This window comes from Struthio camelus, chromosome Z (genome assembly GCF_040807025.1).
Source record: "Struthio camelus isolate bStrCam1 chromosome Z, bStrCam1.hap1, whole genome shotgun sequence".
Classification (NCBI taxonomy): Eukaryota; Metazoa; Chordata; class Aves; order Struthioniformes; family Struthionidae; genus Struthio; species Struthio camelus.
In genome coordinates this window covers 17517422-17536298 of record NC_090982.1, presented here as the reverse complement: position 1 = coordinate 17536298, position 18877 = coordinate 17517422, and the positions used below count along the sequence as shown (strand labels likewise).

Here is an 18877-nt window from a genome sequence, read left to right as displayed (position 1 = left end):
TGTTCTGTAACACTTTTAGCCTCTTTTCTCAAGTTCCACTTTTACTGGAAGTAGCAGGTACATTTTGCAAGTATGACAGAACGTTTGTGGCTGTCACAACTTTCTGGCTGTCCTACCTGCAGACTTTAACAGCACCTCCCCTTTAGCCACAGTGTTAGGAACTTTTTAGTCATATGAAGGATGCCCTTTACAGAGCCTGAAAGATGTTCTGCTTACAGAGTGCTGAATTTAGCCAAAATTACTCTGTGCCGTTATTGCTGTCGGTCTTTTATTGTCTCTTCCTGCCTCCCAGTGCCTATCCTGGTAAAGCTAAGGTAAGGCCCAGAGCAGCTCTAACTGCTAAAGCAAGAGAGAAGCGCTATCGTTTTCAAAGGTGGGCTCCTCAGCTAATCAGGACTATATCCACGTCTTTGAGTTGCTAACTTCTGCATGATGTTAACATGATTAAAAACAAAAGCTCATGTTAGAACAATGATTTTCGCGGTGGTTCAGGGTCTATCTGGTAACCTCAACCATGAAGACGAAGAACCTCCTGGAATCTGGCAGGCAGCTTATAAAAAGCTTTAGCGTTCAGAACTGCGGTGCTTTGCTGGACGTGCAGAGGTAAACAGCAAAGCAGGGAGTCCCATTGTCTGTCTTTCTGTCTTATTTCTTCCCTCCCTTCCCCCTCCTCTGTCTTGGGCTGAGACAGCTCTTATCAAAACTATCTGTACGTGTTGCATAATTCCAGCAGTCCTGGAGCAAAAGGGGATATTCAGAAGATTTTTGAGTGCAGACAGCTGGCAGTGGATGGCCAGGTCATGAATTGTATTCGTCCTTTGGGAATTAATTATTTTATTCAGCTTTTCCCCTACATTTTTATAATAATGAATGTTTACGCAAAATAAACAAATATTTGGCAAATACACCAGTCAATAATAGCATGAACTTTTGGTGTGAAAATACCTGAGGGTTGATTATTCGGTAAAATAATTTGGAATCTTTTTTAATAACAGCAGAAAACTGGAGCAGTACTGGATAAATCAAGTAACATCTTGGTTATGTTAATGATGGAAATTGCTCATACACGAAGAAGACAAGGATTTTCCTTTTTTTAAATCAAACCGAGCTACATGAGCAAGATGGTATTTTGACTACAGTACACAGCATATGAACAAATGAACATAGTTGCTGTGAATCTAGCATACACAGTATCAACAAATGAAACCTGCAGCAGCCTTTCAGATTCGTGATTAACTGTTGATAAAAGGTTACACAGCACCAAGAGCTGAGGAAATGGCTGGGTATGTGAGTTCCCTTGTCTTTTAAAGTCGCATTTAGTAGATCTCAGAAAGATATGTATGTATGTTGTTTCCTGGGAACTAGGTGCATTCTGTTTGTCCTGATTTGGAGTCCAAAACTACATGCCACCAAAATTTACAAACCACCAGAACCAAGCTACTAGCACTAGCAATTATGTGGAACTGAATGTAGGTCAAGATTTTGTGTGTACCTCCTGTCACTGCAGAAGCAATTTTTGGCGGGGAGGAAGGGAGAAATAGTCATTATAAAAAAAGTGTGCAATGTGAGTATAATTGTCTTAGAATTGAAATGAATAGCTTTGCTCTCTACGGTAAGAGTGATTTCTTCATTTTTAAAACTGTACAAAATGCATGAAGTGGCATTTTTTAACTGTGCAACAGTACTTTTTTAAGAGTTGAACGTTTAACAGACATTACAGTCAGAATCCATGCTGTATAAAGAGAGGAAAAAAGGTTAGACTAGTGATAAACGCACTGAATGTCAAATATGTTCCTGCCATCTCACAGAACAGCAGAACTACAGAATAGTTGGGGCTGGCAGGGACTTCTGGAGATGGCCTGGTCCAACTCCTTGCTCAAGCAGGGTCACCTAGAGCAAGTTGCCCAGGACTGTGTCCAAGCGGGTTATGAATATCTCCAAGGGTGGAGATTCCACCACCTCTCTGGGCAACCTGCTGCAGTATTCAACCACCCTTAAAGTACAAAAGTTGTTTCTTACATGTATGGAACTCCACATGTATCAGTTTGTGCCGCTTGCCTCGTCTTGTCCCTAGGCACCACTGAGCAGAGTCTGGCTCCTTCTTCTTTACACTCTCCCATCAGATATATATATAAACACTGATAAGATTCCCCCTGAGCTTTCTCTTCTCCAGGCTGAACAGTCCGGGCTCTCTCAGCCTCTCCTCAGATGATATGTCTGTGTATTTCCTGTGTGATCATGAGCGGGTCTGGTTTTTTTACCAGTACACTTTAATTCAAAGAACGTGGATCCAGAGAACGTCTTTCTCTGCTGTGAGACTTACTGAGTCCATACCTGGCAGATACATAGAGATACTTGGAAGAAAGTGCTCTGGCTAAGCAAAAAATAAGTTATTACTTATTTAAGAAGACATTTAAGAAGACGATTTGCTCTCTTAGTTAAGATTCTCATGCTGTGTTATTGACAAGAGATTGGAAAGATCATGCTCAAAATTATGCAAAAAGACCACATTCAGGTTGGAATTTTGGAAGATGAAGGGGAGATGACTCCAGAAAGGAAAATTTAAGGCTGAAGAAAGAGGGGACAGAAAAGGAGAGAAAAGATAAAAAGATACATGCATAGATTAAGCATGTGAGTCTGAAGACCCACTCATTGCATAAATGAATCCCTATGAGTAGGAAGTCCAGCAAAGTGGGCAGGAGACCTGCATGGATGAGCAAGGAACTCCTGGCAAAACTCCAGCAGAAGAAGGAAGTCTACAGAATGTGGAAAAGGGGACAGGCCACTTGGGAGGAATACAGGGACGTTGTCAGAGCACGCAGGGATGTGACAAGGAAGGCTAAGGCCCATTTGGAATTAAATCTGGCAAGGGACGTCAAGGACAGCAAGAAAGGCTTCTTCAAATACATCAAGAGCAAAAGGGAAAATGTGTGTCCACTGCTGAATGGGGCGGGTGCCCTGGTGAAGAAGGATACAGAGAAGGCAGAGTTACTGAATGCTGCCTTTGCTTCAGTCTTTACTTCTAAGGCCAGTCCTCAGGAATTGCAGGCCCTGGGGACAAGAGAGAAAGCCTGCAGAAAGGAAGACGCTTGGTAGAGGAGAATCAGGTTAGAGATCTTTTGTCCAAACTCGACATCCACAAATCTATGGGCCCTGATGGGATGCACCCCCGAGTGCTGAGGGAGCAGCACTCAGAAGCTATTGCTATGCCGCTCTCCATCATCTTGGAAAGGTCATGGAGGGGAGGTGCCTGAGGACTGGAAGAAAGCCAGTGTCACCCCAGTCTTGAAAAAGGGCCAGAAGGAGGAGCCAGGAAACTCCAGACCTGTCAGCCTCACCTCCATCCCAGGAAAGGTGATGGAACAGCTCCTCCTGGAGGTCATCACTAAGCATTTGGAGGACAAGAAGGTGATCAGGAGTAGTCAGCATGGATTCACCAAAGCTCAATTATGCTTGACCAATCTGATAGCCTTCTCTGATGGAATGACTGGCTAGGTAGAGAATGGCAGAGCAGTGGATGTTGTCTCCCTGGACTTCAGCAAGGCTTTGGACACTGTCTCCCATCACATCCTCCTAGGGAAACTCAGAAAGTGTGGGTTGGATGAGTGGACAGTGAGTTGGATTGAGAACTGGCTAGATGGCAGAGCTCGGAGGGTTGTGATCAGCAGCTCTGGGTCTAGTTGGAGGCCTGTAGCTAGTGGTGTCCCCCAGGGATCAGTACTGGGTCCAGTCCTGTTCAATGTATTCATCAATGACCTGCATGAAGGCACAGAGTGCACCCTCAGCAAGTTTGCTGAGGATACTAAACTGGGAGGAGTGGCTGACACATGAGAAGGCTGTGCTGCCATTCAGAGGGAGCTGGACAGCCTGGAGAGTTGGACGGAGAGGAACCTCATGAAGTTCAACAAAGGCAAGTGCAAGGTCCTGCCCCTGAGGAGGAATAATCCCATGCAGCAGGACAGGCTGGGGGTTGACCTGCTGGCAAGCAGCTCTGCAGAGAAGGACCTGGGTGTCCTGGTGGACAACAAGTTGACCCTGAGCCAGCAGTGTACCCTTGTGGCCAAGAAGGCCAATGGTCTCCTGGGGTGCATTAGGCAGGGTGTTGCCAGCAGGTCGAGGGAGGTGATCCTGCCCCTTTACTCAGCCCTGGGGAGGCCTCCCCTGGAGTACTGTGTCCAGTTCTGGGCTCCCCAGTACAAGAGAGACATGGCACTACTGGAGAGAGTCCAGCAGAGGGCTACAGAGATGATGAGGGGACTGGAGCATGTTTCCTCTGAATAAAGGCTGCGAGAGCTGGGCCTCTTCAGCCTGGAGAAGAGAAGACTGAGGGGGGATCTCATCAACATGTACAAGTATCTGAAGGGGGAGTGTCAAGGGGATGGGGCCAGACTCTTCTCTGTGATGCCCAGCGACAGGACAAGAGGCAACGGGCACAAACTGAAACACAGGCAGTGTCATCGGAATATGAGGAGAAGCTTCTTTCCTGTGTGGGTGACTGCACCCTGGCACAGGTTGCCCAGAGAGGTTGTGGAGTCTCCTTCGCTGGAGATGTTTGAAGCTCACCTGGATGCAATCCTGTGCAATGTCCTCTAGAGGCCCCTGCTTGAGCAGGGGGGGGTTGGACTACACGATCTCCAGAGGTCCCTTCCAACCTTTGCCGTTCTGTCATTCTGTGACTCATCAGAAATCATCAAAAAAAAAAGGAAGTAACAGTCATTGTATTACAACACTTGATGAGTGTGAAGTCACTGCATTATTTTAAACATTTGTAATTTCTGTTTGACTGTTAAATTCAATAGCCTTTTACTTTTAGCATTATTCAAATATAGAGGTGCATCCTACAGACACATCGTTTCATTAAATTCTGTGTGTAGCTCCTGCTATTCAGATAAACCTTTTCTATCGCTTAATTTATTGTATCAGATAAGAGCTCCAATTCTTTAGCGTTTGCATAGCAATGCAGAACAAAGTTTTTAAAAAGCCAAGAGGAGAAAGGGTGCAAGGTGGCAATTAGAATCCAAAACCTGTAACTGTGGATTTTTTTTAGTTCCTGTCCTACAAGGGAGACAAAAACCTAAAGAGATTTATTTGCGTGCAGGACAGGAAAAAGCAGTGTACAGTGAACAACAACAAAAAAAAAGGTGTTGAAATCAGACTTTTTTCTTTTACAGAGGGAACACAGAAAGTATAGGCAGTTCTTTTATGTAGAATGGTATTTGTGTCGTGCTTCAGGGTAACATGATTTATGTCACACCACAACTCTGCATTACTGCTGTGAAAGAACCAAGTTTCTCAGGACTACTCAGAATTCAGTGGTAAAATGCCTCAACCCCACCAAAAGCTAGGGTTGATCCCAATATTATCTTGTGAAATTTTTTTTCGAGACTATTTTTTTAGATTAAATATTTCTTTCAGATTTTGGCTTTTTTACCTGCAGGAAAAATAAAAGCAAAGGAAGCATGAAACAAAATGTGGGCTTTACAAGAGGATTTGGGAACCTTTTTCACAGTCAGGGAGAAAGCAGCAAGGAGGCATTTGGTAAAGTGCTAAGGCCTGAGCTTCTCTGCCTCTCGTTAGTGTCATTATCTCCTCTGTCTGCCCGCCCGTAGGAGAATGAAATGGAGACAGGAGAAAGTGGGAAGCCTTCTGCAGAACTACAACTCAGGAGCATGTTTGTCAATGACAGCCCCAGATCCATGTCTGCTGATGCAAATAGGGCAGTGCAAGGGTTTATATCCAGATCTGTGGAATTACAGAAGAGCAGCCTAACTGGTGATGTAAAGAGCAAAATGAGTGCACAGGTAGTGACTAGTGTTGTCATTTCTCTTTGTGAATGACATGCAGATCTTCTAAACCCATCACTGAGAAATTAAGACATACCTTTTTAATATTTCTTGAGTTAAAAGAAGAAAGTTTGGCCAAGTATATTGGTCAAATGTATGCATATTCACAGTTTTTTTGTAATAAACTGTAGTTTATTTGTTATTACATGAACTTTATATTGTATTTATATTGTATTTTATATTGTTATATTAAATCAGTAATATTATAATATGGGATGTATTTATTTCGTCCTGAGTAAGTGATCCTCCAGGGAGAAGAGTCATCACGTTTATTCGGAGCTGATCTCCGGGCATAGTTCCTAGGGTGAAAACAAATTCAGTGTAAGTGTTTTTCTGGTATAGCAGGGATAAATGGCTCTGTAATAGAGGGCTTTGTGTTTCACTTCTGAGGTACAGTGAGGGTTCTTCCTGTCTTATAACTAAGAGGATTCTCTTTGCATCCCTTAGATAGGGCATTCCCTACACTGCATACAAGGAGCAGTGCCATTTTTGTGATAAATGCTTGGATAATGTTGTTTTGATAGCTAGGTTCCAACTTTAACCTTTTAAGGCAAGCATTCTTCTGGCAAGGATCCTGGGGATGACTGATGTTATCTGAAAGTTGGTTTGTGAAGTGAGACAGATTAACCCATTTCAGTTTGTTTCCCTGTAGACAGATCTATTAATAGCAAATTCTGTATAGGCAAAATCACCTTTAAAAGCCTGAATAAGGACAGAGATTAGGCCCAAGATCAAGTATTTAGGGATTAGGTGGAGGACACGTAATCAAGGTAGTAACAAAGAGCCTCGACACCGTCATTATTGTGGCTGTTAAACGCGAAAAGAAGTCTTGGTCTTGGCGCTGCTCGTCCTGTGACTTGTACAAACGCTAAATTAGTATTAAAAGCTCAGGAGTCAGTGGTTTAGCTCTTTTTGTGACTGCACTAATAGGATTTAATTTTGCCTTGCAGTAGTGAATTTCTAGAACTGGATTTTGTACAACAACTTTTTATTGCACAAGACTTCATTTTTTAATTCTAAGGGCTGTTATTGGCACAGGGGAAATGGTGAGTCTGCCAGATATTTGTACACACTAAACTGAGACTGAATACAATACAGATGGTAATAACTTTTTGCTAATGTGAAAAGAATGTTATATTTTTGCTAAAGGATTGAAAGGATTACAGAACCTGACTGATCTGTCACTCCTGTGAAAGAAGGGTAGACAAGAAAATAGATACCGGAACAATCAAAGAGGAGTTCTTTCCAGTGGTCCCCTGCATTGCTTTCAAGAGTAGTCATCAAGAGCATTAATTATTTTCTTTTATGTGTACTTATCCTTTATTATCAATTCATTAGAGAGATCAAATAGGGCATGTTCTCAAAAAAGGTCATTCAACATCTTATTTTAAATAATGGCCAGCGCTCACAGTGTCATACGAAATTAAAATCAGGAGCAGATGTGGATATTCATACTTCCCAGAAACTGGTTCTCAGGATCCTTTTATCTTCCCATTACTGTTGGTGGATTCTTATGCTCCATTTACTGAAAAACCTGACAACTTACAAAAATCCTGCGGGGCTTGGTCACGAACAAAATTCGTCCTTATACAAATTGGTAGCCATAGAGTTGACAGAGAGTGACTAAATGCATTGAATCACTTGTATGCATACTTGCAAGTTTGGGGTTTAAGTGAACATGCCCATTTAAAATTGATGATATTACAACTGGAAAATCAACAGCTCTCAAAAAGGCTTTCTGAAGAGGGGAGAGGGAGGGTTTTTTGTAATAGAGGAGTGTGGGTCAGGGTTGAAAGAAACAAAAATGGTGTGAAATGCTACACACATACTAGGGAAAAGGGGCAGTGATGCAGCTCTGCAGTGACTGTGTGTAATGTTAAAGCTTACTGGAAGATCTGTGACAACAGCCCGGTATTTGGATTGTCAGTTGCTCCAAACAGTGGCCATTCTTCATGTTACTATATGCTCAAAGAAAGAAACAAAACAGTAACTGCACCACCAGACATATACAAATGATTTAAAAATAGATTTATGCCTCCTTTTTTTTTTCTTTTCCTCAAACACGGAATGATTCTCTCTTTTTCTAGTTCTTTCTCTCTGCTGTTACTTAGCAGGGATTCTGCATCTGGGGTTCCAGCTGCAAGACTTAAGGGCCGATTCGTTTAATGGCTTTGTTTTATTTTGTTTTCTGGGGGCAATGTGTAGCAATCCTGTCCGACTCTGTTTCTCTGCTCAGATCCATTCATCCCTGAATATTTGAGTATGTTAGGTAGCAGCACAACAGTTTCATGCTGCCTTACTTCTCTTTGTGCTTGTGTGTGACAGAAAAAACTGCTGCCCCAAAGAGGAGGTTGCACTTTCAGACGGGAAAGCTATTGGTTACTTGCCTTATCTCAGGTTCATATAGCTAAGGATGCCATTTGCCCCTCAAAAATAGCCTTTTCCTGAAGCTTCCCACATTCTCTGGTCCGTAATGCTCACTGTTAAGAGAGCTTGCTAAACTAGTGTCCTACAGCCGGTGAACTTTTCTTGTACACACTGGAAGACACCAAGGGCCTATCTACGCTGCATAGCAGTTGAAGCTGGTGGCAGTCTAGTCTAGCAGAGCAAAGCTCCCTGATAATTCACAGAATCACAGAATGGTTGAGGTTGGAAGGGACTTCTGGAGATTTTCTAATCCAATCCCCCTGCTCAAGCAGAGTCACCTAGAGCAGGTTATCCAGAAGGCTTTGGAATATCTCCAGGGAAGGAGACTCCACAACCTCTCTGGGCAACCTGCTCCAGTGCTCTGTCACACTCACAGTAAAAAAAAATTTTCCCTAGATTCAGAGGGAACTTCTTGTGTTTCAGTTTGTGCCCATTTCCTCTTGTCCTGTCGCTGGACACCGCCGTAAAGAGTCTGGCTCCATCTTCTTTATACCCTCACTTAAGATATCTATACACATTGCTAAAATCCCCCCGCAGTCTTCTCTTCTGCAGGCTGAACAACCCCAGCTCTCTCAGCCTTTCCTCCTAGGAGAGACGCTCCAGTCCCTTAATCGTCTTAGTGGCCCTTCCTTAGGCTCTCTCCAGTAATGCCATGTCTCCCTTGTCATGGGGAGCCCAGAACTGGATCCAGCACTGCAGGTGTGGCCTCACCAGGCCACCAGGGCTGAGCAGAGGGGAAAGATCACCTCCTTCAACCAGCTGGTAATCCTATTCCTCCTGCACCCCAGGATACCATTAGCCTTCTTTGCTGGTACATTGCTGGCTTACGGTCAACTTGTCCACCAGGACTCTGAGGTCCTACTTTGCAGAACTGCTCTCCAGCAGGTCAGCCCCCAGCCTATACTGGTGAATGGGGTTATTCCTCCCTGCGTGCGGGACCCTGCACTTCCCTTGATTGAACTTGGTTCATGGGGTTCCTCTCTGCCCAGCTCTCCAGCCTGTCGAGTTCCCACTGAGTGGCAGCACAGGCCTCTGGTGTACCGGTTCTGTATCAGCAAACTTGATGGGGTGCACTCTGTCCTATCATCCAGGCCATTGATGAACATATTGAAAAAGACTGGACAACCCCTGGTAAGTATTGACCCCTGGGCACATCACCAGCTACAGGCCTCCAACTAGACTTCACACCACAGTTTACTCATCAGAATTACTTAGTCCTTTCCAAGATTTGTGCTAGACTTCAGGGACTCAAGCTAGCTTATTAACTGGCCATGCAGATATGTGGTAGAAACGTATCTGAGGAAGATAAGGAGACTTGTTTGCTACCCATTGTGAGTGTCACTTGCTGAAAAACTGGGGCAATGTGTGGTGTCATCCAGTACCTTCATATGCAGAGTTTGTGCAACATTATACCATACACAGAGGGAAACTGTGCTGAAAGGTTATTCCTGAACTTGGAAAGCCAGGGGCTGCCAAAATGAAGCTTTGTTCCCCCTTCTGTATGTGATATGACTTAGTCTTGCATTGCATAATCGTTCTGGTAGAGCAAGCTGAATGCAGGTGGAATCTTCAGAGAATTGCGCTGGCAATCTCCAAAATGGCAATTTCTTTCTCGGAAAACAACTTGTGTCAGTTTGGGGGCTACTTTTCCACAAAGATATTAGATGCCCACTTCAAATATACTGGTGATTCACAGGTCGAAACTTCCTGCTGCACAGCTCTGAGATGCTACACTTGCAAAAACCAAGCAAATGTGGCTGCAACATACTTTTTTCCTCATCTCGTTTTCTGAAATAACACTCGTTTTCACTGAAACAGCTTGAGAAGAATAACCTGGCTGGAGAATTTCAGGATGAAGCAGTAATAAGTTTGATAAAGATTTAATTTGTTTAAATTAAAACTTAGGCACTTATGACTAAAACTTATGGCTTAAGGAGCATGAAGAACAATAAGTTTGGTTTGCTAAGCGTGTGTGTCTAAGGGAAAGTTTGCTTTCATTCCCTTTGGGTGTTGCGTACAAGTAGTAATAAAATCAAGCCCAGCAGCAGCACTTTGCCTGGCACTATTTAAACCGCAGTGCCATTGATCTGTGCTTTGATTTGTTTTGCATATGGTTTGGTTTTGCTTATTAGGTACCTGAAATCAAGAAATTGCCAAATCAAAATCAAATTGTCCTGAAATTGGCCTGGCTTAGCAAAAAAAGTTTATGAAATCCCTGCAGGTTCTCTGAACTGGTACAAGCTGTGAGGTTTTGATTAAGGTGAAAACCAGATAAGTTTTACTTTAAAAGTCTCGTGTTAAAATTTTGTAATAATACTTTATCCAGCTCAGTTCACCTGCCTTTTTGGAATCTGTGGCTGTAAGACTGGCTTAAGTACATTTACTGTTTATGATACAATGACATGATTTTCAGAACCCACAGTGAAGGTCATCGGAATGTCTGTCAAATGTAGTTTATTGGATTGGGTTTAGATTAGTTTAAATTGATTTTAGTGTATTATTAAAATGTACCAACTGGTAAAGTATTTGCATGCTGCTAAGCTGAAGATCTGATTCTGCTTCCTTTTACGTGAGTTCACAAAGAAAGGAGAAAATATGGAATGCTTTCAGAATCCCTTCCTTTAGGGCCACAGACATCTCCTGAAACCACCAAGAGAAGGTTGGGCAGTGGTCCCATAATTGCTCTTACTCTGACAGACTGTGGCTAATTAGGAGAGTGACAATTACGTAGGGAGGTTTCTAGTCCATAGCGTAGTAGCGCAGCACTTTTGGAGGTGCTCTGCCTGCTCGAGTACAAACATATTCAGGGAGTAAATAGCACTGCCAGACTGAAAGGACGCAATGGACAGAATTTTGTGGGGCATGACCTGCTCAAGTTCTACTAAGTATTGCTTGTCAGAAATGCTCTCTATTCCTTCTTATAAAATGAATAATCCTTTAATTTGTAGATGGCAGCAGGGTAGATGAGGCGGTTGGCAGTTTTTGAGGCAGGATGGACAAACTGAAGTGATCATTGAAAAGTGTAATAAGGGAGAAAAGTGATTTCGGTAGGGACAAATGTAGAATGTTATTCTGGGGAAGAAATAACCAGCAGCCTAAATGCTAGCTGAGGAGAGAGGAGCAGTAAATCACAGATGGCCCTTAGGATTCAATGGATGAAAACATCAGATGGTTTTAAAACATGTCAAATCATGCACGTTACCTCAGACTTGCAAGAAAAACAAAAATGCATTACCAACTGAAAAGCAATTGCTGTTCTGGGAGGTACCAATAGAAATGTTGCCCGTAAGACCCAGGAAGCACAGTATAAATTGTCCTTGGGTTGGTAAGGCTACTGCTGGAATAGTATGTCCAGTCTGGATACTATACCTCAAGTAGGATGTAGACCAATTGGTAAGAATTCAGAGAAGAGCAACAAGAATAGCCAGGAAAAAACAACAATAACAACAACAAACATGGATTAAGAGGAAAGAATGCAAATTGTATTTTGGCCTAAAAGAAGAGAGGGTGTCCACTAAGATGAAATGCCAGAAGAGTATCCACTTCAGTAAAAGGTTGCTGTAGAGAGGAAGAATCCGTTCCCTCTTCCTATTGGAAACAGGACAAGAAATGACTGCAGCAGGGAGACTCTGGACAAGCGAGAGTGCTTACTACTCTTTACGGTAGACTGCCTGTGCAAAGTCTCCATCACTGAAGGTTTCTAAGAACAGGCTAAACATATAGACGTACCGTTGTCACAGGTGACATCCTTGATTCAGTGGGCTGAAGTGAATGACCTTTCCAGCTTACTGTAATATTATTGTAGAAGCTGTCTTTATTGCTTTGCCCATCTCTCCCTTTTGCTTTCTCTACAAATACTGTGTGATTATGAAGACGGATAAAATGCTGGCTCCAGTGGAGTCATTGGCAAATCTCACAGCTTCTCTCCCTCTTTACTCTTAAATGTTTACGGCCTTAGTCTCCGCTGGTAGGAAGTAGTGCAGTGATGCTGAAATTAAATGAGTTGATAGTCTGGACTGTTAATTTTTAATGAAAACCACTAGATTTTACAGTAAGTGTCCCTCATATTGAAGTAATATGCTTTGAAGTGATGTTTTCTCACTTATCCAAGCCACATTCGCTGCTAATGACCTAGCAGAGAAATAAGAGTAGAACTTAAGTGTACAAAGGACAAGGGATTTTGATTTTTTAGGAGGAATCTGTTGTGCGTAAGCTATTTGCACAGAATAAAGCAAGCCAAGTGTTGTAGTCACATTTGTTTCTCTGTCTTTAATTGGCTGCCTTGTTAAACTTTATAGCCGTTTACTGGCTTTGACTTGACATGCAATCCTTGAATGCATGGTGCCACGGGAAACTTTGGTGGTAATTATCACTTTTGGAGTTCCATTTTTCCATGTGGAAAATTACCGTTTTGAAGACTGCTCTTCTCTCTAGGCCTCATTTTCCTAGTGCAGTTATGCAGGCAGTAAAGATAAAGTACCTGACTGCAGGAGAGATGCTCAAGGTAATGTTTAGGGAAGCAAGTGACGGCATGCATGGTGACTCTTCGGAAACTTTTTGAACAGGAGATGTATCCAAATTCTTTGCTTTTGATTTGTAAATTGTTAGCTTGGCAAAGGGTTTAGCCTCAGTAAAAATTTGTTTTTAACCAGTCACATGCTGCCATCTGTTTCTAAAACCTGTTCAACTTCCCCTCTACAGGGAGAGGCTTATAAAGCGTCAGCAAGCGTAGTTTCTTTCTTCTTTTGTGCTGCACATCAGGTGCCTGAGCTGCATTGTTTTCAAGATTCCTGTTTCAGACAGCATCTCTTCCATCTCCTGCCTTCTCCCTCATACCCATGTACATGTATGTCCACATGTATGTACATCCTTGTAGACGTATTCTCTGTCCATATACATATGTTATCCGATTGCTTGTGGACTTACTGTAGGTAAAAAAATCTTCTCCATCTGTCTTTCCGGAAGTGAACACAGTCACTGTTTTGTTTTCTGGAATTGCTGTGGATTTTGCTTATAAGAGTAGGAAAAGGTAGATGGAAAGTGGGAAAGAAAATATGGAAATACAGAATTCCCTGGTCTGTGGCCAGATAATCACTGTAGAAGCTTTAACTACTTATATCAGCTTCGTCATGTAAAAATCTTCTACTGTAGGTTTGAGAGAGCTGTTTTCAGTTGTGTTCAACTGATTCTTTTTGTTGATCTGCCAATCTCTACAATTTTTCCGATTTTCTTTTGAGCAAAATAACCCTTAATAAGATAGCAGTTTTTGTTACGTTACCCGTTACAAACTCTTTGGAATTTGTTCGTGGAGCAGATACTGAAAAACACGGCAATGAGAGTGGGCATGCCACCATTTGCAGCACATTTGCAGCACGTTTGCATGGTGGGGTTTGGTGAGCTGCTCGCTTGCTCCTGAATGGTCAAACAAGTTTGGAGCCGAATGACATTTATCTGGTGAACAGCAAGGCAACATGGACTGAACTGTCAGCTTACATACATCAACATCACTCTCTTGACTTTGAGACAGTTGGCAGCATCTGAAGTTTCATCCAAGGAACAAATTCTGCGACGGATTTTCAATGTTTGTGTTACCCGTTCAAACTGCAGTCTAAATAGGGTTGCTAAAGCACTGATCAGGATCTTTGCTGTCTGTCATACAGGTGATCAGTGTGAAAATATCTCTTTTCAGATCATGTGATGATTTCACAGCTGTTATTGGGCTGACTGTGGGCATCTGAAGTCTGAGTCAGTGTTTGGCCTTGTGTAATCACTGCTTCTGTTTGCAGATGGTTTATCTTTGTTTATAGTGGGTGGTCTTGCAAAGGCTTAGTCAAGCTGTATAACCCAAATAAAAGGAGCTGCATCGTGGAAGACAGTAGTGTTTAGATCAACCACTGCTAAGCGTTTGCCTGAGATGTACCATTTCGTTTTGTCTTCCAGCAAATATTGCGGCATGCCCGTGGAAATGCCACAAAGGTGATATTTCTTATTACTGATGGCTATTCCAATGGGGGAGACCCAAGACCCATTGCAGCATCCTTGCGTGAATTTGGAGTGGAGATCTTCACCTTCGGCATATGGCAGGGGAATATCCGAGAACTGAATGACATGGCTTCCCATCCAAAAGAAGATCATTGTTACCTTCTTCACAGTTTTACTGAGTTTGAAGCTCTGGCACGCAGAGCTCTTCATGAAGGTATTGATGTAGTAATCTCAGAAGTCCCACAGAGAGCAAAGGTCTGAATAGAAAGATCTGTAATACTGTCTTTGTATTACATTTCATGTAGTGGTGATTCCTTATATTGTTATTGTTCCTCTCACTTTCCAGAAGAGGTGTTCATTCTTCAGGTGAAAGGATAAACAGTTTGTGACGAACTCACAGTCAACAGAATATGAGCTAAATTCTCCTCTTTAGTGTATGCCCACAAACCACAAACATGCATTCAGTTCTTCATTTTGCCTGAGAAGGAACAGACTGAGCTCTTGGGCCAGTATAACTGTTGTGTGAATACATGATACTAGCAGTCAAATCTATGGTTCTCCAAAAGACTAAGACGCACCTAATACAGATCTCAGGCCTATACTCAGTGCCTTTTGGTGTTTAGGAACAAGAGCTAGCCTATTCAAAGTCTTTCAGATCTCTTTGTATGAAGATAAATGCAATTTCTTTTTGGTCTTACACATTGAGTCAAACTGGAAAGATCTCGGAAAAGAGTTTGGACTGGGTTTTTTATCCTTTTTTACCTCCTTTACTCTAAAAAAAAAAAATTCTCCCTGAAAGCAGAAGAGGTTTGGACTAGCAAGTGAGAAGCATGGCTAGAAATGTGAGAACATATGGTCTCATGGCTAATGGCTTCATCGGTAAGCCACTGCTTCTTGAATGAGACTTAGTACGAGCATCAGGCTAGCCGTTAATATCATTTGCTGTATTTAATTTTGAAGAGCGTGCTACTGTTACATACGTACTGTGTTTTACTGCCATTCTGTTTGTTCCAGGTAAGGTGTAATTGTTTTGTGGGAGTGTGCCAAAGTAAAGGAGTTTTTTTTTTTCTTTTTTTTAAACATAACCAAACTGATTAGAAATCCCATGAACCAATGCCCTCATAGACCAAGAGAGAGCACCCACCTAAGCCAGGGGTGACTGTCTCAGGAGATCCTGTAAGGAGTGAGACTGGATTCCTGCATCTCTTGCATTAAGTAGTTCTTGACTCAGACAAAACCAAATGAAAGACTTTGGAGATGTTTGTGCCATGGGTTCCAGTAAAGCTTTTTCTAGAATAAGAACACCAAGTTTTTCTGTACTTTTTGTGAAGCAAGGCTGCCATCACTATTGCTTAGGACTCAAAAAATAAGTTTTTAAGAAACTTTTCACTAGTTAAGTATTGCAAAGCTGGGAGGGGGAAGGGTTGGGTTGGATTTTTTTGTTATTAAACTGATATATTTCAGACCTGCCCTCTGGCAGTTACATCCAAGAAGATATATCCCATTGTTCATACCTCTGTGAGGCAAATGAAAACTGCTGCGACGTCATGGCAAGTTGTAAATGTGGCACTCACACTGGCCAGTTTGAGTGCATCTGTGAAAAAGGGTACTATGGGAAAGGACTACAGCATGAATGCACAGGTGAGTCACATGTCTCTGTGCATGGGTTTCTCTGTGTGCCCTGAGTATATGGCTAGTCCAGTTGAGGGAGATCAGCTGTGTTTGGATTTAGGGCTATGAACCTGGATCAGAATACATTTGGGGCTCTGGGAAAATTCTCACTGGCTAAGGACAAAGAACAGCTGTACCTGTTGATCTTACCCCCTTACTTATCTTCAGCAGTAGCCAAAAGAGGGGCACAGGGAAGAGATAAGAAAAGAGCAAAAGTTCTTATATATAACACTTCCCTAAAATGCTACTCACCAGCAATTTGTGACTCAGAATTTATTGAGTCCGAGATGATGTCTTTTGTGTTTAAGAGCTCTTAGTAAATTTTTCCTTCTTGAATTTTGCTGATTACTTTTTGAACTTCCATAGACTTTCCTGTTTGGAAAAGGACTGTATACGTGGATCTTTGTTACATAAGTCTTTGGTGAAAGTTGCAGTCAACTAAACATTCTTCAATTGTCTCGTGTTGACTTAAGAGGACGAAGGCCTTTGGGTCATTGAGTAGAAATTTGTCATCACGTTTGGCTTCTAGTAGTACTTATTTGAAGTCTACAGCCAGAAGGACTGCAGTGGCAGTTCTCTATTGCATGTCAGAATAAAAATATGGAGGTAAAAAGTCTGACTTTCTGAGTTCCCTTCAAAGTCATTTTGTAAGTGGAGATGAAGGAAAGACTATATAACTTGACCTTGAACTTCAGTTTATTTATTTTAGTCATAAATAGACAGAATTTCCCTAGGGAAATGAAAAGGGAAGTTGAGCCGCTGGTCTTCAATGGAATTGTCTTTCAGCTCTGGGAGCTAGTGGATGCCTTTTTTAGTAACAAGTATTAGTCAACTGTGGTGGGTATATGCATATGTAAGGGTTGCGAGGGCCATGTTGCTTTTTCAAATGTGGTTTTCATTACAAATAGAGGTCTGTTGTTGTAGCTGTTACTAACTCTACTCAGAGAAGAGGCACAGGTAGGTATGTGAATTAAAGCTGAAGAATGCCTTCAGGGAAAGTTTTACCAGAAACTGCGATGGCTGTGAGTCTGCACTAGGAAGAATAAAAGGGTGCAGTGAGGGATGCAGATTATACCTGAACATAAGATGAAGCAGAGGTGTTGTCTGTCACCAGTGAAAAAAAGTACTGAGATGCCACGGTATTTGTATTGGGGAGATGATCAATTGCCTTGTACTCCTTGCTGATCGTCGTCCTGTTACTCAGCGTGTACCTGTGAAGTGTCTTTCCTTTGATCTACAGGGAAGCAGGTAAGTATAAAGGAATCTGTTGAGTTTTGAGTGCAGGATGAACAGAGGGATGCAGTAGAGTCAACGTCAGCACTGGCACATTCAGGCAGATTCTCATCTTTTGTAGCAATGGGTGCAGCTTCCTTGTGTGCTCACTTAACTTTAAACCAAGATATGCTATTCTGCTTTCTTATTTTCAGATGTAATTCCTATTGATTTTAAACAAAATTAAACCTTAATCTTAATTTTTGTTTTAGAATTCTAGTCCACTTCCTCCACCTCAGCATAGGCTCCTCATTAGTCTGTTGAACAAAATAAGCTCAGCACTTGTATCTTGAGTGATAGCGTACATCATTAGATACTGTTTTAACCTCTTCCTGAAGGCACCTGGACTATCATTATAGAGTTAATGTTACCCTTGCTACACAAAAGGAGCTTCTTACAGGAGAAGCTTACCTTTAGAATGCCACCAAAAATGATAAAATTCTGTGACTTCTTTAAATGTGGATTTGGCAGCTGCAAAGGTAAATTATGTTTTGATATCATCAGCAGGTGCCTGTAAAATAAGTCTTTAAAAGTGTTTCATATTAGATACAGTGGAAATGAACTGACAACTGCAGCCATCTGCTGTGTAAATGAAGATAATGAAAGATGCCTACATATTAGTTTAGGGAGTATTTGACCAGAATAATGCAAGTCTGTTTTTGTAAATTTGTCTGCTCTGCTCAACTGCCATATCCTTCGTTAAGACAGACAGAAACAAAAGGCAACATGTATTCATTAAAGGAAAAACAACATATTTTGAAATCTTGCGTTCTGAAAAAGAGTCCAAACTTTTTAAAAAAAAAAAAAAACATTTGCCAGCTGAGCATAGCTGTGGATTTGTAGAGCATGAGGAATCTGCAGAATGCATCGTAACTTTTCTTCACTGCATAATGTGCAGGGGCGCTTCTGGCAAGTTTACATTGACAGGACTTACATTTTACTGTGATTAATTTACTGTGATTAATTGGACTGCTTTTAGCTTTTGAATGGTTAAGCTTGCAAATACCATACTAGCCCATGTTTATTTAATGCAATAAGGCTTATTTTTGAGAGTTTTCATCAAGATAGGAGCTTGTTCCCTTTCTGTAAGAAGTACGTTCTTTTTGTAATGGTTATTTTCTGTATACCTTTGTGGTTATGCGTTATGCCACTCTATGTTGTTTATGTTCTAAATGTGAGGCACCAAAATGACTATGTGGAGATCATAACAACAGTACTTTTCTTTCCTAATTACCTGAAAACACCCTCTAGAAAGCTTCTCTAAAATAAAATAGGAGCCACATGCTTTGTGTTGGAGAGCAGAAATTGGCTCTCAACGTCCCCCTCCTGTTCTTTGTAATGATGATGATGTGCCATGGAAAGAAGAACAGACTGACTGTTCTCTACTTCAAAAAACAAATCGAACAAAAGAATAGTGGCCCACTCGAGGAACCTCTTGCAGCCGGAGACTTGTGACAAAGGAAGCAATGGGGAGGCAAAGTGTGAAGCAAGCAGTGTGATATACAGGGAGGAAGAGGAAGAAGACCAGAGGTAGTATCACAACCAGTCCTGAGTATTGTAGTGTATGTAAGTATCTTCTTTTCAAACAAAGCTTCACTTCTTTTCTCCTTCCTTTCCTTGATTACTAATGGCAGGTGTCAAACTACAGGCAACCTAGCAAAAATACAGAGATAGCAAAAACA

The 18877-nt window shown here is 41.9% G+C and overlaps 1 protein-coding gene across 2 annotated transcripts in view; it reads left to right on the top strand.

Annotated features, from left to right (window-relative positions):
- SVEP1 (sushi, von Willebrand factor type A, EGF and pentraxin domain containing 1) overlaps window positions 1–18877 on the top strand; it is a 132069-nt gene that overhangs the window by 8127 nt on the left and 105065 nt on the right. Inside the window, exons 2-3 of one of the 2 annotated variants that reach the window (XM_068927879.1) lie at window positions 14211–14466; window positions 15717–15893. The exons of the other annotated variant lie outside the window; for it this stretch is intronic. Coding sequence (XP_068783980.1) covers window positions 14211–14466; window positions 15717–15893 — 433 coding nt within the window. The remainder of the gene's footprint in view (window positions 1–14210; window positions 14467–15716; window positions 15894–18877) is intronic. 2 annotated transcript variants of the gene reach the window in all.